The sequence below is a fragment of the Corvus brachyrhynchos genome, unplaced genomic scaffold (assembly GCF_000691975.1).
Source record: "Corvus brachyrhynchos isolate BGI_N302 unplaced genomic scaffold, ASM69197v1 scaffold317, whole genome shotgun sequence".
Lineage (NCBI taxonomy): Eukaryota > Metazoa > Chordata > Aves > Passeriformes > Corvidae > Corvus > Corvus brachyrhynchos.
Window position 1 is genome coordinate 1,561,419 of NW_008239295.1, and position 20,888 is coordinate 1,582,306.

The following is a 20,888-nucleotide window of genomic DNA, read 5'->3' on the forward strand; positions in this document are numbered from 1 at the left end:
GCCGCCCTGTCCCCCCCGAGCATCCCCTGCGGCCAGGCGGGCGAGCCCCTCCTGCGGGGCACCTGGTGCGCCGGACCCACGCGGGTGCAGGAAAAGCGGGTTAAAAGCATTGCAGGAAACAACGCCCCCGATCCCACCACAGCCGGACCAGAGTGGTGTTAGGCTTGAAAGTACATAAAGATCAGACACCAAAGAACATCCTTCCTTAAGAACAAGTATATATTCCACGTTTTGCAACAATTGGACACAACTGAGGGCAAACGCTCAGCATGTGCCGTTTGCCAGGGCACAGCAATTCCTTGCTGGCTTCATTCAGATGTGCCTCCTGATTTTGCAGCCATGCGCCCCTTCTGTCAGACCAGCCTGCCTTCTCCTCCTGGCATGTTGCCGGTCAGGTCTGAAATCTCCTCTGTGGGAAGATCGAGAAGGGGGCTGTAGGTTCTGTGTTTGCCAAGCCCCCACCTCCCAGGTGTCCTAGCACTGCTGCTGCCATCAGCACGGGGGGTGTGCACAGAAACGGCCCAAGCCAGAAACTTGGTTGTGATCCCGCAGGGAGAATTTCTTATTCCTTATCATTTTACAGCAGCCAGGAGAATGATAAGGGGTTGTGGAATACGCGTTAAAAGCAGGTCCTGAGGAGTTTATAGTGTTTAGGCTCTGATACTGTTTAAGCCCCTGAAGTGGTTCCACTGATTTTAACGGGACTGCTGGGTCCCCAAAGTCACACACAACCTTTGGCTGTGCTCCTGCGAGCAGCGTCTCTGTCAGCAGCCCTTGGCCCAACAAAGAACCGCATTCAAATCACCACAGCTTGGCTCAGGATCTGCACACCCAGCTTATATGCAACAGATTTGCAGGCTTGACCTGACACAGAAGCAACACTGCAGGACACATCCAGAGCAGAAGGTAGCAGAGATTATTTTCTGAGTTAGTTTCACTAGAGATTTAATCCAAACTAATCCCCTCTGTCACCCAGACCCACTCTTATCCCTCACCTCCAGTGGCTTTTTTACAGTCACTTTGGTAACTAAAAGAAAAACCCAACCCAACGAACAAAAACCAAAATCACCCAGCCCAAGCTTTTCGGTGTGACTGAGCACGGAGTCACCCGAGGGCAAGTGCCAGCAGAAGGGAAGTGGAGGGCACACATGACCAGGCTGGAAAGACTCTTTCGAATGGCAGTGCAGACTTCTGTGAACTTTATTGAAACTGCTTCTTTGGAAGAACAGATAAATTTCATTTCCTGCAACAACAGTGTGTTGCCCGTAGTAGAGGCTTTTAGACTGCAAATGAGAATTTACCGGGGTGGGATCAATACCAGTTAAAAAACCACTTTGCAAAATGAAATAATTAGCAAGGATGTCAACTGCATTCTCCTGGCATAAGCCACATGAGACATTTTACAATTGCAAGCTCAATTTTCAGTTCATCAATTACCTCAACTGATACAAAACCCACACATTAAAGTTGATCTGCAACAGGACTAGCAGAGTGGATATTTTCATTTCATAAAATGCATACCGAAGTCTTAGGTTACATTTAGCTTTAAGGCAGAATGGGAAAAGCATTTTATCCAACCTCTGGGGGGAAAAAAACCCCATAAAAATTCATCAGTTCTCATACCAGATTTTAAAAATGAAATTGCAGTCAGAAAATGTGTCAGTACAAACTTTTAGCAAGAAAGCAAACAAACTGGTTAATTTACACACACAGACCAAATGGTAAATAAAACTTCCCTGACTCCAGTACAGCACTCAAGATGTAACCACTTAAAAGAAAGTATCTTTTAATAATTGAAATAAAGCCACACAGATAGATCCATTCACCTCTGACTTTGATGTCCTATCTATTTATAAAATGCTTCAGTTGGTAGCTAAGTAGAAAAAGCACTCAGCCTATTGCAAAGCGAAAGGAGGCAGGGCTGTTTGAGACAAGAGAGAGCCCACAGCAACAAAAAGTCAATTACACTTCAGAAACACCGAAACAAAACTTGGAGCCTTTTTAGGACTCGTCAAACAAATAGGGCTCTTCTAAACAGGAAATGAAGAGCTGTCACCCCTGCTTTGATCAGTGTTAGTGTGCAGTGATTTAACTGGCTAATGGCCACTAACAGGGACACAGCTGCTGCTGCACCAGGTCAGTGGCCTGCAGCTCAGAGCAAGCCCAGCTATGTGGTTTAAACCCTCCATAATGAATGAGATACCAGCCCTCTGCAGCCAGAAAATTCTCTCTGGTACCTTCCTCTCATTAGGGAGGAGATTCCTATATATTTCTATAAGAATATATTCAGTATTTCAATAATGACTGTACACCCATTAAGAAAACTGCCAGAGCATAAACATGTCATTTTAGAGAATTACATTGAAAAGACTAAGCCTAGTTTAAAATGTTTTTTATTTTCAGTGCTGAACTGCTAATTTAATATTTAGGTGAACATTTAAAAGTCTGAATCCACATTTGCTCATTTTAACATTGCTCACCTTCTTTTTGATAGAGGTGTTTCTTCCTTTATTTTAACCTCATAGCATTTTATACTGCTTTCAAAATTTTAGACTACCTGAGGTTACTGTAATTAGAGGTATCACAAAATAAGTAACATTGAATATATGGTCTCTCTTCTTCAGATATTGAAGCAAGGCAAACCTACCCACTTAAACCAGCAAATTATTGCAGCCTTGTTCTGTTCTAACACCACCTGTACTGACTTTCTAAGATGATTGAAATTGTAAAGACACAAGACACAGTTCATTTTTCTTCCTGGTCTGCCAGATGAATGAAAATGTGCTGGGGGTGTGACTGCTGGTGTTTGGGTTAAATTTTGTTGTTTGGGGCTTTTGGGGGGGCAAGGTTAATAACGTTATTTATTAAATACTGAGGTAGGAATGTACCACCTTACTGATGCCACTGATTTGCTTCAGAGTGCCTTCTATCATGTATTCTATTTAACTTAAAAGCTTTTACAAAGACAATTTATTCCATGCAGACTTTGGCTCTACCAGCTGCAGACTGGGTTGCGTTTTTTGCTTAAGAAAGCACAGGATACACTCAGCACAATTTAAGGTAAGATTATCCAACAGCATTGCAGTTGCTAACAGCGATTTACCATTGCTCTCATAAAACATACATCCACTATTTCAACACGTTTGCCATGGTGGAGAAGCTGTGCAAAAATTCTCCTGAAAAAGATCCCTACTGAAGCTGTGGCTGCAGGCTCCAGCCCTCTTGAAAACAAGAAAGCAGAACAAACTACTGTACACTCAAATTCTGTAATTTCAGGATTATTTTCTTATGCTCTTCCATACAAAGTTTAGGATAATCTTCCAGACATCTGACCAGCTCCTTAATAGTCCCACAAAGGAGTCATGGTATTTTCTTTCCCCCATAACATCACAGTAAAAATTCATACTTTTTCATGTGAGTGCTCACCCAGCCCAGAGAAGGGAGAGCCAACCTGACCCCCCCTGCACTTTTCCATGTGATCACACATGGGAGAGAGACTTAACACTTCCCTCAAAGGGCACAATAGGGACAGAACTTTCTACACAAATGCCTGACAAAACCAGCAGGTGTTTTGCAAAAGTAGGAAGTGCTAAACATTAGTTGCTACACCTCAGCAAAGACTGGCAACTGTGTTAAAAAAGGCACAGAGTCACAGCAAAGGTACTTACATTGAAGCACGCTTCCATGTTATTGAGGTCAGCATAGTAATTTATTTGTAAAGCTTCTATTTTCAAATCAAATACAGTTATGGCCTTAATATGGCAGCAAACCTGCCCTTATATTCTCACAACCTCACAAGTTTCCTCTTCCACCTTCCCTAAGCCCCCTAGAAACTTACTCATTAGCAGCACCTGATACCACCAGATTTCCAAACATAAAGTGCAATTTCAACTTTTTAATATAACCAGAACAGCTGGAAACCACCCATGCTCTGAGAAATGGTGATGGAAATATTGGCCATGCTTCCGACATGCTGCTGCCACCTTCTCACTGCCTCTTGGGTGCCCCAACACACCACTGAGACTCTTCAAACCTTGTCCCAAAACTCCTCTCCTCCCCAGGTCTCCCTCAGCCACCAGAAAGGGCTCCAAGTAGTGAATTAAGGTCACAGCTGAAGGGACTCTGCGACCTGGTGGGACCCGCAGCCTCAGCACTGCTGACATGAAATGAGGAGCCCAAGAGCACGTCCCAGGTGTGCTGTTTGGGGGCACTCCTCACCACCTTGCTGTCCCTAACAGCAAGCGGCATGCCCGAAGAGCAAGAGCATCTTCACTACTCCACAGGTAAAACGATATCCAAAACTGCCCATTTAAGCAAACACCAAGCTTCTGATTCACAGTTCTGACTGCAGGCCTTACTCCTTCTATCCTTTCAACTCTGGCCAGAAAAACAACCACCAAGAACATGGATTCATCTCTTTCCAAAGCTGTTCTCCCACTGAGCACTATGGCAGCTTCTACTGGAATTCTGATTTCTACCTTATCCATTTTAAGTATCTGGACCTCTGCAGCAAATTTTAAGTGGAAATATATTAGTCATACCAATATTCCATAGAAGCAACCACAAAATCCAGATGTTTCTTCCAGAAGAATTCAGAAATACTTTCTATACTGGATAGCCTTTGGGCACTTGTGATACGCCATAAGAAAATGTTACTTTTCAATCTAGTGCAATGCCAGCAGGAAAACAGTGACCCAGGCAGAGGCCCATGGAACATCATTTTGCTCCCTTTATCCCACTGGACGATTCTCTGGCGAGTGGCACAGAGTGGTCTGTCAGACAATGTGCTCAAAGGTCTCTTCAGCCTTCAGCAGTTTCTTCCATTCCTCCCCTGTTTCTCACAGAGGTCAGAGCTTAATTGTGGCCTGGCTGCTGTGTGGTGTGCATACTGAGTTAGGGCTCTTCCCCTAGGCCTGCTCAGCTCAGAACACTGCTGAGCCCTCTCAAACAGCCAGCTGAGCTTGGGGCTCTTGTATCATACTAAAGAATGGCACTTGAGCAACCTTGAGTAAAACACGGTGTGCACAAAATAGAACTCTTAAGGCAACAAAATACAGCTAACTTTGAACTCCTAGGAGAAAACCCTAACAGTATTTTAGTATCTAAACATTCACATTAAAAATATTTTCATATGTCAAAATGTTGATAGTGCTGGGAAAAAACCTAATAACATTTGTTGACATTCTTAACATAGTTTCATATTTTATCTCATAACAACAAAAGAACCATCAAAAATCCTTGGTTAAATATATACTTGCTATAGTATCTGTTAGATAAACACACTGAGAAAGTTTTTTTCTATCAAATTTTGCTATTTGAAGCAGCTGACTTCTGTCATTCACACAATTTTGAACATCTGTAAGCCTACTGCTGCTACTTTATGAGGAGGGAAGGATGTTTAATCAAGCAGAGCTCTGCAAATCCAGGCAGTCCAGTTTTTAGCCTTCATATTTTAGAGAATTATCAACTAAACCAGATTTAGTTACTCTATTACACCAACAGCAATACAGACCAATGCTAAAGCAATGTATAAAATTGTGTTCTCTTTAGAAAGAATGGAGTCTGAGAGCTGACTTGACTGGGAACGGGCTTTCATGGCAGTCCTGACACATTCAGCAAAGTCAAGTCGAGCACCAGCATGTCCAAAGCTGTGTCTTTAGCTGAGAAGAAAAAACCAGGAGTCTAACAGCTTCTGTATTTTTGTTCTGCTGTCCCAGAGTCTTCTCTGTATTGTGATTTTAAACCTACCAACGCTTAATAACAAAAAAAGGTGAATGTAGATGCAAGGAAAGTGCACTCCAAGTTCAGCATGACCACACAGGATTGATACATATAAAAATTATCAGTATGCAACTACCTCCAAAGATGTTGGGATCAAAGTAGTGAATAAGTCCATCCTTATAAACTGGAATATACTCCAAGTGATAAAGCCAGGGGTGACTTGGAAGTGAAATTAACATCTCAACAAGTCAGTAGAGAGACAAAAAGGGAAACCAGGTAGTTCCACACATTCATGTGTCTGGAGTCCCTTTTTGCAACTGCTACAAAAAGCTGTTTTTGCAAGACATAAATCAACAGCTTTGCTGAGAGCATTAAGACACTCAGAGCCCTGAACCCTTCAAAATTATGATTTTAGTACTTACTATGCTAGACAGATGACCTGAACTTTTACAGTATGTAATTCAGATTGTAGGAGGCATTTAAACAGAGGTGATTCACAGTAGTGAAACATATTCAAATCAGAACATTTTAATTCCTTTAGAACCATTAAAAGATATCATTTTTGACTCGTAACAGCTTTTCTAGGGACTTGTGGTTGGAAGAAGGTAGGCTGTGCAGGCCAAAACTCTGATGATATGAACAATATTCAAGAGCCAATATCTGACACAACTCTAATATTGCAAGTAAAAGCTGTAAGACAGACTCCTACAAACACTCTCCCATCTTTGATAAGAATCAGAGGTACAATGAACCTTTAGAGCATAATTATTTAATGTAGCTTCTTGTGGAGTCCAAGAGGTAAATCACTCAGCTGTGTGTCTGCATTTCAAGGAAAAAAGACCATTTTGAAGTATGTTATAGTCTTGATTTCATCTCCAGAGCACAATTTCATTTACTGATGTAAAATATTTCTGTATTATAGAAATCTTATTCCTGCTCCGAACTGAACACCATCACATATCCTGAAAAGAAACAAATAATAAACAGTGTAAGTGATACAAAAGGTACTGATGAAATTAAAATCAACTCTCCCTATCCCCAAATTCCCAACGTTTTAGCAGACAAAGGCTTTTTAAAATAAATGTTCTGACAATCTGTCGTCCGTAGGGAGCATTTGTATTTCCAAATAAAGCCCATAATTTTGAAATTGCTATTATACATTCACACTGCCTACAGAAACATAATCCTGCTCCTGTATGAAAGAATCTCACACAATACTCACAGACAAGAACAGGGCTCCTGAAGCTTTTTTTGTTGCATACTATAATATTTGCTTGATGCAGGAGAATTGCTTGCTAACAAATGAATTTGTTCTTCTCTTCTCTTTATCTGTAAACTTGTTTTCATTTTTCAAGCAAAGACATTAAACTACGTATTTATCAAAGACATCAAACGAGGTATTTATCCAATCATTTGGGTTTAGAAGGCTTAGGAAAACCCCACAAGCTGTTTCCCCACAAGAAATGAAGCTGCTGCACAGCTGTTTATACATTTCAACAGCTGCTCTCAAGTTTAAGGAACTCTGACACTTGAGAAGCAAAGTCTTAACCCAGCTGTGAAACCAAGGTGAATAAAGCAGGCTGGAAAAGCAGCACTGAGATGTCTTTGTTGGTATGGAATAAACAAAACTACAAAGCAGAATTCTCTCTAAGAAAGCAGAACCCCTAAAGAAGTCAGTGTGCCAAACCAACCTGTCTCCAGCCTGTACTCCCATGGGGAAGCAGTAGTTGAGCTCCAGCCTGGCGATGTTTCCCAGGCGCAGCACGATTCCGGCGCCGTAGGACCAGCGGATGTACTCTGCCAGCCTCTGCAGGTGCGCCCTGGGACCGTCACCTGCAGTCAAACACCAAGGCATGAGAAGCAAAGCAAGACAGCAGAACCAGAACCAAACTGCTGGGATTTTAGCTGGACTGCTGGCTGGTGTCTATGTCCTGCTGCAGGGTACCTACTAGCAAGAAGGAGGAAATGAGTATTAAAGATTTCAATGTCTTTACTGCTCTCTTCCAGTACTTGAAGGGAACTTACAGGAATGATGGAGAGAGATCGTGGGCAAGGGCCTGGAGTGACAGGACAAGGGGGAACGGCTTCAGGCTGACAAGAGAGTAAGTTTGGATTGTGTATTAGGAAGAAATTGTCTCCTGTGAGGGTGCTGAGGCCCTGGCACAGGTTGCCCAGAGAAGCTGTGGCTGCCCCATCCCTGGCAGTGTCCAAGGCCAGGTTGGACGGGGCTCTGAGACACCTGGGATAGTGGAAGGTGTCCCTGCCCATGGCAGGGGGGAAAACAAGATGAGCTTTAAGGTCCCTTCCAACCCAAACCATTCTGGGACTCTATTCTATCATTTAGTGGGTCTCTACTATTTTAAAGTTGATTGAAGTATCTCCCTCCCATATGGATGCCACCTTTCCTACAGCAAGTGAGGCAGATATCAAATATCACTATATTCTAAAACTGACTGAAATCATACTGAAAAGTCACATGTTAATACACTGAAATATATATTGAATAAAGTTAGGGATGGGAGGAAAAAAAAAGAGTCCCATCAGCTACCACACCCTCATCTAATGCCACCACTTTTTTTCAGTTCATCCCAGTAAACACCAGAACCTCACTAAAACATCATCTTTCATTCTCCCTTCAGAATGGTGTTAGATAGCAAGTGTTAATTACACACTGGTCTGCAAACATCACCGGTTCACAGACACTACCATTATCCTCCTGGCTCTCTTTCCTACAAGTTGTGCTAGAATTTATGGGGTGAGCTAAATAAACTACTGCTTATCTGTCAAATATATAAGTTAAAAGCAGCAGGTTTTTGACAGGCACCAAAATATATGCAGTAAACAAAGTGCTTCTGAGTGAACAGACACAGAACAGCTCTCCTTTGTGCTTTTATATGAAGGCAAGAGGGGTTTTTATTCTGTTCAGTCTTACCATAGTTGAGATTGCAGAGATTTCCAGCATTAAGGAAGAAATGTGTTCGGAAAAGATCCCCAAAGCCTCCACGGCCAGGCCGGAAAGGGAGAGGGGTGTAGAGATGAACCCCTCCAGCCCAGTAGGCTTCTCCTCCCAAATAATCACCTGTTCGGGCAAAATGTTGGAATAAAGGCATTTACTGTGGAACATATTATAAGAATCACTTGTTAAAGGTACAAAAACACATCTGTAAGTTGTTTTACATTCCACTTTTACCCTTTACAACTCTTCCCATTGGCTTCTAACTCTCTCCAAACTCACTACTATTAGTTAAAAAAATTAGCACTTACACATTTCTATAAACCTTCCAAGGGAAGTGCATTTTTCTTCATTCCCTCACTAGAAGAGCCTGAGGCATGCACCTACTCATGGTAGTTCAAGAGAAGGACCTCCTGAACATCTCTGCAATACTTTCCTTGGTTTTAAAACTGAGAAATTGATACAATTGAACAATTCACTTCAAAATATAATGGATATTGAATCCACTGACAACAGCAGAGTAAGGAATAGAACTGAGGAAGCTCCTGGCTCTCCAAACACCTCTGTTGAGCAGATTATCTTTTCCCTAAGGTACCTGAACACAGGCTGTATCAAACAGAGACTTGCTATAACCACATTTTGGGAACTTTTCCAGCTTGAAGGTTGCTTACTAATTAAAATGATGCACTGGAAGTGTGCAAGTCTGAACACACACATAGTTTACAAAATCAGTAATTAATTATGGTTTAACTAAGAAGTATCTGGCTTTACCCCATTGTGAACTAATCTGTAACAATAGATCAAAGCCGTAACACTTCTCCAAGTACAGAATGAGTGTAATTATTTTCAGGTTATAGGGAGTTTAAGGACTCTCTGTGGCTCTCTGTTACCCACTAATATTTACAGTATTGTCAGAGGAGTGGGGTTTAAAAGTGTCAGACCTTCACTCTGGGGTCCAATGCTGTACATACTGAATCCACGCACACTTGTTGGTCCACCAAGGTAAAACCTAGTGAATACAGATAAATTTAATGTAATGCTTTACTCAAAGGTAACTTTGTAACAGGTTTAGTAATGTGATCTTTAAATACCAGCATTAGAAGGCAAAATTGGGTACAGAGTGAGCAGAGTGACAATATGGCTTTGTGTCTGAATAAACCTATGCCTGCTACAGGATTTTGCAGGAGGCAAATACCATTTTGCAACCATAAATATGGGCAGGCAGAGCAGCTACACAGCAAATTATAAATTTTTACCAGCCCAATATGAAAATGGCTTGAATATGAATATGCAAGTATAGCTAACTAGAAACATTTTATTCTCCTCAGAACTACTACTGTTCCTCTCTTGTGCAGAGTTTTCTGTATACATTACCTGTGCTGACTGGAAAAAAACACCCAGCCATTTAAAAAACTTGCCTGTCAGCTATACTGGATGGCTTGTCTCCAATAGGTACCAGCATTCCGCCCCAGAGTGATGCTGAAACAACCTTTGGAGAGAAAAAGAAGTTGTTTATTAGTACTCATTCCTTAATTTCCCTGACAGTATGAGCTAGATTCCATCACCCAGTAACAGACAGAGCTCCCATCAGTCTCCCAGAGTTACAGCTGCTCACACCCTGTGGATATCACAGCCTGTATGTTGGATTTTCAACAGATTTTCAGGAAACTCTTGATGGTTGCTGCCCTCTTTCTTTCATGCAGTGCTGTGCCTTGAAAAAGTCAATACAGCACATTTGAACCAGATGCTACTTCCACAATGGCTTAAGGGAGCACTCAACCTCATCCAGCACCTCTTTTCTTGAGAATTTTCATGTCTCAAAGTAAGACAACACTGCTGCCATCAATTATTCCTGGCAATTTGAAACCCACAGGAGACTAAGTCCAACAAGCAGCTGCCAAAAATGTACAATGATGACCTGTCTGTAAATTAGCCTTATAATTAAATGAAACCACCTTCTGCAACTCACTATACTGACATCAGATAAACATAGAGAGTTACTCTTTATCTATAAAAAGTAATTCTTGCTACTCAAATCACTGTAACAAATAGATTTAATCATTTGCTTGCTGCCTGTGTAGAAGTACTACTGCCAGACAGTGAGATCTATTGTCAATAACTTTGGGATGCAAATTATTGTAATCCCTGATTTTTAAATCTTCATGATGCAAGTTGCTGTTTAATTCCCCATTCAGCTCTGAGAAGAATTTATTGCACTATCTCCATGTGATAAAAAACTTCTAAATACAGTTAGAAATATTCCTGGGATATGCTGAAATTCTTATTTCAGTTTTTCAATATTTCAATTCAAAACCCTATTTCCACCTAAGTCTATGCTGTTGAAATCAGTCTTCCTATTTCTTCCCAATAACTTTACACACAAGACATAATTACATGCTATGAAAACAAGAGCATGTAAGATGAATAGTTATATATTTATAATTTCAATTATAAAGAAAACTAAATCAAGATTATTCTGAATATTCATGAAGGTTTCAAAACTTTTAAGTTTTTAAAAAACTTACAAAGTTTTTGAAAAATCCCTTCTAAGAAAGACCACAAAGAACAGACATGGCCAGCATCACTTCTGGAAGGAAAATCATTCTTGTGGTCAACTGTGCAACAAGTTCTCTCCAAAATTCCCACTTTTCAAGTGATTGTGCACAGCAGGAACATAAAGTTAAAAATAAAGGTAGTCCATATTCCAAAAAACAAAATCAAGTTATCTACTCCAGCCACTTTTCACAATCTTTTCCTAATCCAGGGTGAAAAATAATCCTTATATTAAGCCTAAGACATAGGTTTAATAGCCCCAGATAAACTTCAGGTCAATTACTAAAATATCTTAAAAAAATTACCGAATCCCAGAGAAGTTGCTTATTGAACTGAAATTCAAAATCCTCTTTCAGAAAGCTCACATCTCCACCTGTATAGCCAGCCAACTCCTGCAAAGACATACATTTATGAAAGTTGCAACATATATTTACATGGTTCTTCCCTTTAAAAGTTCAGCATGTCTGCATCACCACAGGCAGTGTTTTTCTTTACAAGAAATACAGAAACACTGGCATGAGGGGGCAGATGAATTTTGGACCAAGGCATGTATGAACCTCAGAATAATGAGCTGCATTTTTTTCTTTTCCAAATATTAAACCAACTATTGCTTTCTAAGCCATTTTGTAAATGAAGGCAAGATAGAATGGAGCTGGAAAATGCAGCATCCAAAATCAAGACTGTATTTCTCTAGACCTGAGAAGGTTTCATGTGGTGAAGAAGGGCTGAAGAACCAGACAGCTGCATGACACAATGTGTTATTTTCAGCTCCCATGAAGTGATTGAACTAACTCAGTGTTAGAGGCAGGATCTAACAAATGACACATTACCTAAACCCTGAATTACAACCACTTTTCTCACTCACAACAGTTCACTGTTGCTTACAGTAGCACTTTTACTTCCAATGGCATTTCAAATCTGCCTCTAAAGCACTAGAGAAATTAATGCTTCTGAAGTATTACCCATACAGCAGAAAAGCCAGCTTTTACAAAGGCTCTGACTGTAAAAAGCATTTTCTGTGCCAAAATAATACATGCATATGTCTTGGAGAGTTATTTTTACCCAGTCTTTCATTTTAGTTCTCAGACTTTCAAATTTTGTAAGTAGCAACAGGACTACAGCCTGGCAATCTGTGCACGACAGTGTTAAAAAAGAAGGGCTAATAAATACCCACTGAAAGTGTAGTGCAAATACTGCCAGGGATAGTGTCTCTCAGGTAATAAATTATTTAATGCTGGTGGAGAGGCTGTGCTCTTTGACCAATGGCATACAAATGAAAATTTGCCACCATAAAAAAAGTTTCACGATTTTGAAAGGCACACTCAGTAAATAGAAAATGTAATTACTGCTCCTCATTGTCTCCTAGTCAATTTTAGACTAACTTCTATCTTTAGACATTTTTAACATGAGCAGCAATTAGATAAATTAAGACTCAAACACACAGACAAAACCCAATAATAGCATAAGTGATTTAAAGCTACCTGATTAATTTTCAGCAAAGCACCTCGTTTTGGCAAGATTGAGGAGTTCCGAGAATCAATTACCATGGCATGCTGAGGAGAACAAAAAAACTGGGTTTAGCTTCTTGTATCTGTTGAATACCTCAGAGTGACATTATTATTTTCCTTCAAAAAATGTGCAAACAGCAGAAGATAACAACAGCTCCAGCTAAGATTAATGGAGCTTCATGGATTTGGGAACAATATCCCTACAGGCTGGCTTTGACATTTATGGGCCACATGAAATGCATATGTTTGTATTTCTGCCCATGGCATGCACCAGAAACAGAGCAGCAGCCCAGCTGCAAACCACCCATCTGCAAAGAGTTGATCTCCTACAATTTGTAAGGAGAAAGTGAAAGATGGCAAGTGACCAGAAACTGGGAGAGGGGAGAATGTTTACAAAAGGCTTAGGACGAGGAAGTTTACTCTTCCTGTCTGCTACAAAACAAGGCAATTCTGCAAAAAGAGATGCCAGGTGAGACAGAGGGAGAACAAGCCAAAGCCTGACAGTCAACTATGATTCCCTGTTCTCCCTAGGGGCCTCTTGGATTACTCAGTGGCAATGACCAAACACAGGAAAAGATGTTTGAAGGAAAACACATTCCCTCCAAAGACAAAAAGCTCCTTTGGTATCACTCCTAAGTATGAGATGACTCAAAGCCATGAGTTTTTAAAAAATTATTATGAGAAAGCCTTACAGAGAGAGAAGATTTCAGAGAGTGTCCACTTTCCTCTCGAACAGAAAAGGATGCTGTTCTAGCAAGGCAGCCAAGCTCTCTCCACACACCCTCCCACTTCAGTGTGTGAGTGGTCTTCCAGATGGGAAACTACAATAAAGAATTGAGTAAGTCATGAAAATAACTGCTACAAAATTAAAACAAGTATTTTTTTATATTTGAGTCTATGGATTTCTTCCCAAACTTCTTGAAACAAAGAGAAACCCTTTTCCATTTCAGAGTAATGCTAATTCTGCTCCAGCCAAGAGAGTTAGATGCACACTAATTAATCCATTCCAAATGAAAAATAACTTGAATTGGGCTGATACAGTAAGCTAGGCTGCCAGCTGCCTCTCTGAAATGATAATTTTTAAAAAAAAATGAAGAAAAACATGCTGGCATTTTTATATGGCCAAAATGAGATCGAATTGTAACAAAAAGTCCAAGATGCACAACCTCTGTCATTTTCAAATCACTGACCTCTTTCAAGTAAGGAGAAGTCAGCTCTGTGCATGAGTGATTCCATCACTCAAAAAGTAAACCAAATATGTGCAAGAGCTCAACTGAAATGTGCATGAAGCATGTGTTACACTTGTGCTACACTCACATTAAATTCTGTTGATACTCCTCTGTCTGTTTCTCGAAGAGAGCTCCAAGGGAACTGTCCAGTTACTTTGTACACATTAACTGAAAAACTGAAACACAACATTACTGGTAGGTTTGAAGGGGAAATATTTAAGGTAGAGTTTTGAATAATCACAAAAACTTAAGAAACCATCTCTGCTACATCATTACCAGATCCTCAGGAAAGAATAAATGCAATTACTACTCCATGAAAGATCTTATTAATTGTTTTATATTCCTTCACTAAAAAAAGTAGTGAAAAATGCATCCCCTACTTTCTTTCAAAGTTTCCAGGCTGTGGTTTGAAGAAGGACAGGCCATATGAAGTTTCCTTTGTTCCATAGGAGAACTGGAAGGTCACCTTTTCTGCACGTCCAAAGAGATTTGGGAACTTGAGTCCCAGCACCTACAGAAAATTAAAAAAAAAAAAACAACAAAAAACCAAAACACTAGACAAACAAACAAAAAACTCCCCACACTGTAACATTTTATATAGTTTTGCTGTCTTGCATCTTAATCATATGCTGAAAACAAGAACGTAATGAGAATTAGAAATTAAGACATTTAAAATGCTTTTAACTGAGTATGTTTTTTTTCTCAGTTAGATTTCTCTTTGCACTGGCAGCAAAAGCCAACAGTGCAAGTTACAGTCAAACATCCAACTTTTATTGCTGTTTAGTAGCTGCTGACTTAATCTGCACTCTACTGGGCCATCAGTACTGACGTTACTGCAAGCAAAATCTCCAAGCCTGTCTGAAAGCCCTGGGGAACAAATCTTTGGCACAACAAGCAGCTGCTCTGCAACTGCAAACTCTCACACTGATCCTCAGGAAAAACTCCTGTCAGGGAGGGCTCATCAGAACCAGAGCAAGGGAAAATTATCACTATGGAGACACTTCCCTGTAGTTTTGTTTTGAGGAACAAGATCCTTCTGAAACCAGACCTGATGGTGGTGCAAGACACTTCTACAATTCTCCAGAAACTACTGAAACACTTTTGCCTAATCTGACACAAATCCCTTGCATCTTCCAGGCAGTTCTCGGCCCTCTGGCAGAAAAGATGGAGCAGGTTTCCTCCAAACACAGACACTAGCACTGTACTATTGTTGTGTACTCTATTGGAAAAGAATATTAAAAAGCTCCCAAATCCTGACTGCCTTTGTTTGACATGTGTTGGAAGCAAATCAGTAACCTGAGCTTTGTCATGATGGTTATTACACCGTAAACAGAAAAGGCTTTTAGTGTGAAGTACTAGATGTATAAGCTTCAGATGAATGTAAAGGATTAGAATAAATAAATATATTCAGCTCTTAAGGAAACATAATCTGTGTTGCCAATACCACTGTATACAAGTCATGTTTTTATAGCATTCACAAGTTTTACTTCTCTGTGATAAATTAAGAAGCTGAGCACAAAAAGAGAAACCCAAGTAGCTGTCAGTTAGTTTTGAGCAGCACTGGAGGCAACAGGTAGGATTCCCTGCTGGTTTCCTTCAGGCCACAATACCCTGGACCTGGCTCCAGGCAGTGGAGCTGCATAAGCAGCTCTCAACTCACCTATTTCCAATTCTCCTTGCACATGCAAAACAGCATCACCTGAGTCAAGCAGGATCTTATCCAGGTTAAAAATATCCCTAAGAGGAAAAGGATGAGTCCCTTGATCTGGCTTATCCACCAGTCCCAGGCACAGCTGCCCTGTGCAAGTGAGAAGGCAGAAAGGGTGCAGCATGAGCACCTGAAAGCACAATCTGCTCACAGCAGCACTTCTGGTAAAAGCACATTCACAGAGCAGCAGTACAGCTGGGACTTCCTGTGGCAATTGGTCAATACTGTTCACACAAGATTTTAATCTGATGCATCCTTAATTAAGTTATATGAAAGGAAGTTTCAAAGTTTGTATAATTCATGAAAACCTTGTGTTCTACAGCCCAAAATAACTGATACTGGGCTAAAAGAGAAAAACAAGAACAATTTCTAAGTCAAACATAAAGCATTTTGACTGAGAAGAAAAATACTTAAAGTACATCTCATAGAAATGAAATGCCCAGTTCCTTACTAATCTCTCCAGTAGATAAAATATCTTAAAAACTTACCATGCTGAGTTGGAAGCTACAGCATTCTCCCCTAGCTCAAAATAGGCTTTTGCTGAATGAAAGCCTGACACAAAGGCCTCACAAAGTCTTAGTAAGGCTGGATCAAGACTGGATCACCAAATCCCTTGCTAGGTTTGAAACTGAAAGTAAGAGGAATATCAAAAGGCATTACTAATAATTTGAAATAATCCATACCATGCTGCCTTCATTGTTGCCAACCATGGTGTTATAGCTCCCAGTTAACCTTCTCAATTCTGTTACCTCAAAGGTCACATCTAAACCATTTGGAAGGGCATCATCTCCTAGAGAAACAAACAAAATGCATGCTATCTCTAAAGAGTTATTTGAAAAACTGCAGACAGAAGATTACTTGAATTATTTGAAAACTGTTTGAGTTAAGGCATAATAAAAGTCCACATTACAAAGTGACATGGCTTGACAAAAGGAGGTCTGGATGTGAGCGCAGAATTTGGTTTAATCATAGGATGACTGGTTTGAATCTTTTCATGTCGATGTGATGTGCAACACAAGTACAGGACACATCTTCAAGCTTTCCCTCACATGTTCCTTGAAACTGTGGATTAAGGAATGCTTACTGTAATTATTTTAGTGCTGAAAATTCACTCATGGACAAGCAATCTTCAAATACACGTACACATATATGCAAACACAGGCAAATAGATCTTCTTCATAAGGATAACTGACATAAACACATTTGTATCCACAGCACACCCATGTGTTTATCTAAAATACAGAAAGGTATATACAAGACTAAGTTACATACACAAAAAAATGTCCAGCCTCTTCCACAGGGAAATATATATATACTGCAGGTAATATATGAGAAAAGAGGTGAGGATTAATGAGGGAATACACACCTTGACAGGTATCAATCAGAACATCCACCTGTCTAAAGATTCCGAGACGAAGCAACTTCTCACGAGCTTCATGTGATTTTCTCATCACCTAGAGGATGAGAAAACTAGTTCACTCATAGAATCAGAGGATGTTTGGGTTGGAAGGGACTTTCAAGGTCATCTAGTCCCTTTGAGTCTTTCAGGTTAACAAAAAATAACGAGGATAAATTAGTTAAAATGCAGGTAAGTTGTAAAATATTCACTGATTTTGTATATACAGATACATATGTGCACCTTCAAAACAGAACACAACCACTTTAGCACTTGCATCTGCAGAAATAAATTAAACCCAGAGCATCTGGCCCAATACCTTCATACCTTTCATTAGTTTGCTTCCTAATTACTTTAATAGTTAAAACAATTACTCAGTTAGGTTCCAGTAATTACAACTTATTTAGGGGGCCCCTGTTCTTGGCAAAACTTGACAGTTGCCCCATGTCTGAACGGAGTGGCCCAAAGCAGCCAAAGAAGAGAGAAAAAATTTTAATTAATTTTCAAACAGCAGGTCTGATATTCACTACAACACTTACATCAATGAGATTTTTAGCCTTGAAAACATCAGAGATTTCATACATGATGATGTCATCTTTGGTCCTTCCAAGTCCATCGAAGTGCACATGCTGAACCACCACCTAAACACAGCAAATGTTTACACACAAGTATTGAATTTGCATCTAATAATGAGGATCAAGGTCACCAATGGACAAAAATTATTGTGAGAAACCCTGATGATTCCTAGGGCCAATTCCTGCCAACCTACATCATCAGAAATCAGTGCTATCTACAATTCTGGGATGTTGTTCCCATAACACAAAAATGAAAGAGAAGAGAACTCTGACACCAAAGCTAACACTGGTTGTAGCATAAGAAACTCTCTGACAGACTGCAGCTGCTGGGATTTTAGTTGTAAATGTTGTATGGACAAAGAAGCAACTGCAGAAATCACCTAAGTATTAAGACATAAGATAAAATACGTAGTTAGTTGTAGTTATTTGCTACTTCTTTTATCAGCTATACAGAAACAAAGAATTAAAAGAAGAAAATCAAACACCAAACAAGTGTACAAGCCACAAATATTTAAACTCTATTAAAATCATCACTACCACAGAAGCAGAGCAGTTTCAAATGCAGATGAAGAACACTCCCATTATGAGGTTTTATGCTTTCATCTTGATACATAATCAACTGACACAATTTTATTGTAAAAACCACAGCACACTCCATGCTACCTGGTACAAATGGACTACAGTGATTCCATTTCCCTTATTTTTCCAACCTTTTCAGTGAATTTTAATTTTAGGGGTAAATGTCAAAAAAGATCTGCTTCAAAGAGTTGTCTAGGATTTACCAGGCTCCCCAGGCCAGTGAAGACCCCTGGGGGGATTAAAAACCATGTGGATGTGGCACTTGGGACATGGTTTAATGCTGGACTTGGCAGTCCTGGGTTAACAGTTAAGACTCAGTGATCTCAGAGGTCTTTTCCAATCTAAACAATTCCATGATTCTATACTAGAGTTTGTAAGAGACTATGCAGATTATACTACCTCTATCATAAATACCTGTATGACTCTATGTATTCATGTACAATAAAACAGCAAAATAACAGCAACCTATTACTACCCATTGTGTAAAAAAAAGCCTATCAGCACATGTACATAATGAACTAAATAAAACCCAACTCTTATCACCAACCTTTAAGTGAGGACGACTCTGAACAACACCAAGGAAAATTTTAATAAAAAAATAAGATAACATGGGAACTCACCCCTCTAGCATGACTAAACGTATTATGGGCCAAGCCACACATGCTCTTGCATGTAAATTACATATTAAAAAAGTGACCATCCTCTGCTGGAGTCAGTATTTCCCTTAGTGACATAACTGATGTGGTGGCATTTTCCCCTAACCTGGCTAATGCTGCACTTGAGCAGGTGAAGGGCAGGTGCTTGCTCTACTCCTAAGCAGGAGTGGAAATCTCATATGAGAGGGAGAGCAGCAGCATCTGCAACCAGGTTTATTGGCTCAAAGCTGAATTTTAGTGACAACTCCTGTGGTAGGGATAGAAGAAATGGATAAAAGAACAGGAACCAGATAGCAGCAGATTAATCTCACAGTACTAAGTGTAATTCTTTCACATCTCAAATCACAGCTAGGAAAAACAAGAAAGAAAGGGTGCCAAGACATTTATTTCTCTCCACAAAAAAAAAATCAGGATGTTGTTCAGGCACTTACATCTTTGTTTTCAAGAATTTCCTGCTTGGTCTCAGGTTCAACTTCAACCAGTTCAGGTTCCTCTCCCAAGGCACCAAAGTCTGGCCCAGTCATTGGAAGAGGGTCCAAACTCTGAAAACATAAAAGAAAACTGCATTTAATAGGGTACATGGATTTATGATTTGTGCCTTTTGTCAATGAGAAAAACCCGTGGTTCTCAACAGTGTGCCCATCAAATCCTAAGAGAAAAAGCAAAAGAGAACTAAAATGAAAGGAATTACCAGAACACTTGACACCTACCTGCTTGCTGAAATTTTTAATGAAAGCTAAATAGCTTCCACACTGAATGATTTCTGAAAAATACTCTGCATTCTTCCAAAAAACAGCCTTAACTTTTAAGACAAGCTTCCTGTGCAAAAAGATGAATTCCACTTTCTTAAAAAGCATCTAAAAAAATCAGGCTGTCACTTCTCTAGTTTGGGTTTTAGGAGGCAGAAGAGTATGAATGTCGAGCAGTAAAATAAAAAGGGTGTTCTCAGAACATTAGTTTGCTTTGCATGTGTTTATTTGTCTTTATATTTCAATATTTCTTTTAGAAGTAACTTTTCAAATAAGGCTCAAGAACCTCAGGCTCTGACCATCAGAGCCAAACACTTCAATCAAACACAGCATGGCTTTATTTATTGTACCTGGAAGAGTCTTAAAATAAGACATATCAGAATAGCTGTTTTCCTGAATAGTAAATTGCTGTTGCATATCAAAATCCAGAAGCTTCACAAAGTTCAGACAAGTGTGAAACACTCTGTATCCACACAATGTTGTCTAGCAGTTCACACTACAGATGGACACAAACCACTAAAAATTTTGCATCATTAGTCACAGTACTTATACACTCTGGAACCAGCTCCCTTCAGCAGCTGTTCTTCAGCCTTAAAATGGAACACTTAGACCTTTAAGTTCCTTCTTCAAGCACAGGTTTGTGTATCTGTTCACCATGATTTCAGACATGTGAGGCGTCACATCCCTCTCCAAGCAATGCAACTCTCCAGCCTCCACTTCTCACCAGGGGCAGCTTCTCTTTGCATTGTGCTTTTTCAGCTGCTTGGGTTTGGGTTTTGTTTGGTTTGAGTGGGGTTTTTATTTTTCTGTTTTCATTTCCACAGTCTCCTTCTTGCCAGCCCACCCCCCTGGGGAGGTCAGCTCTGGGAAAGCCTCGGGAAAGACCTGAAAAAGACCCAGGTTTTCTAATACGAAGAAGTTTTTTACTGAGTAGGAATTTTTTCTCTGTTGTGAGGGTGCTGAGGCCCTGGCACAGGCTGCCCAGAGCAGCTGTGGCTGCCCCATCCCTGGAAGCGTCAAGGCCAGGTTGGACGGGGCTTGGAGCAGCGTGGGATAGTGGAAGGTGTCCCTGCTGATGGCAGGGGGGACGAGTGACCAGATGATCTTAAATGTCCCTTCCAAGCCGCCAGTATCTATGGTTCCATACAAGACCCAGAAAGGAGCTGGGAAGGGAAGGCGCCTCCGAGAACCGGGACGGGCTCCGACCCCTTCTCCCTGCGCCGGCCCGGCTGTGCCGAAAGCTCCGTTCTCGGGGCCCGGA

The 20,888-nt window shown here is 40.3% G+C and overlaps 1 protein-coding gene across 1 annotated transcript; it reads right to left on the minus strand.

The window, feature by feature from the left end:
• Positions 1 to 1,176: 1,176 nt before the first annotated feature.
• SAMM50 (SAMM50 sorting and assembly machinery component) lies at positions 1,177 to 19,474 on the minus strand. Its single transcript, XM_008638552.2, has 14 exons — positions 19,310 to 19,474; positions 17,608 to 17,709; positions 17,039 to 17,126; positions 16,356 to 16,462; positions 14,345 to 14,475; positions 14,053 to 14,140; positions 13,428 to 13,556; positions 12,709 to 12,780; positions 11,533 to 11,619; positions 10,093 to 10,163; positions 9,616 to 9,683; positions 8,654 to 8,800; positions 7,413 to 7,554; positions 1,177 to 6,683 (listed from the first exon to the last, which is right to left on the minus strand). Exons 1-14 carry the CDS (start codon positions 19,457 to 19,459, stop codon positions 6,638 to 6,640), a joined length of 1,428 nt encoding a protein of 475 aa, XP_008636774.1. The 5' UTR covers positions 19,460 to 19,474; the 3' UTR covers positions 1,177 to 6,637.
• Positions 19,475 to 20,888: the final 1,414 nt, after the last annotated feature.

What these genes read in the sequence shown, in the direction of transcription:
- SAMM50 (XM_008638552.2), bottom strand. Translation starts at nt 19,459, where the DNA reads ATGTACCCTATTAAATGCAGTTTTCTTTTATGTTTTCAGAGTTTGGAC. An exon ending in CTCTGAAATCTTCTCTCTCT is followed by an intron (nt 12,781 to 13,427) that starts GTAAGGCTTTCT and finishes TGTTCTCCTCAG; the next exon opens with CATGCCATGGTAATTGATTC. An exon ending in CCATCCAGTATAGCTGACAG is followed by an intron (nt 9,684 to 10,092) that starts GCAAGTTTTTTA and finishes TGTATTCACTAG; the next exon opens with GTTTTACCTTGGTGGACCAA.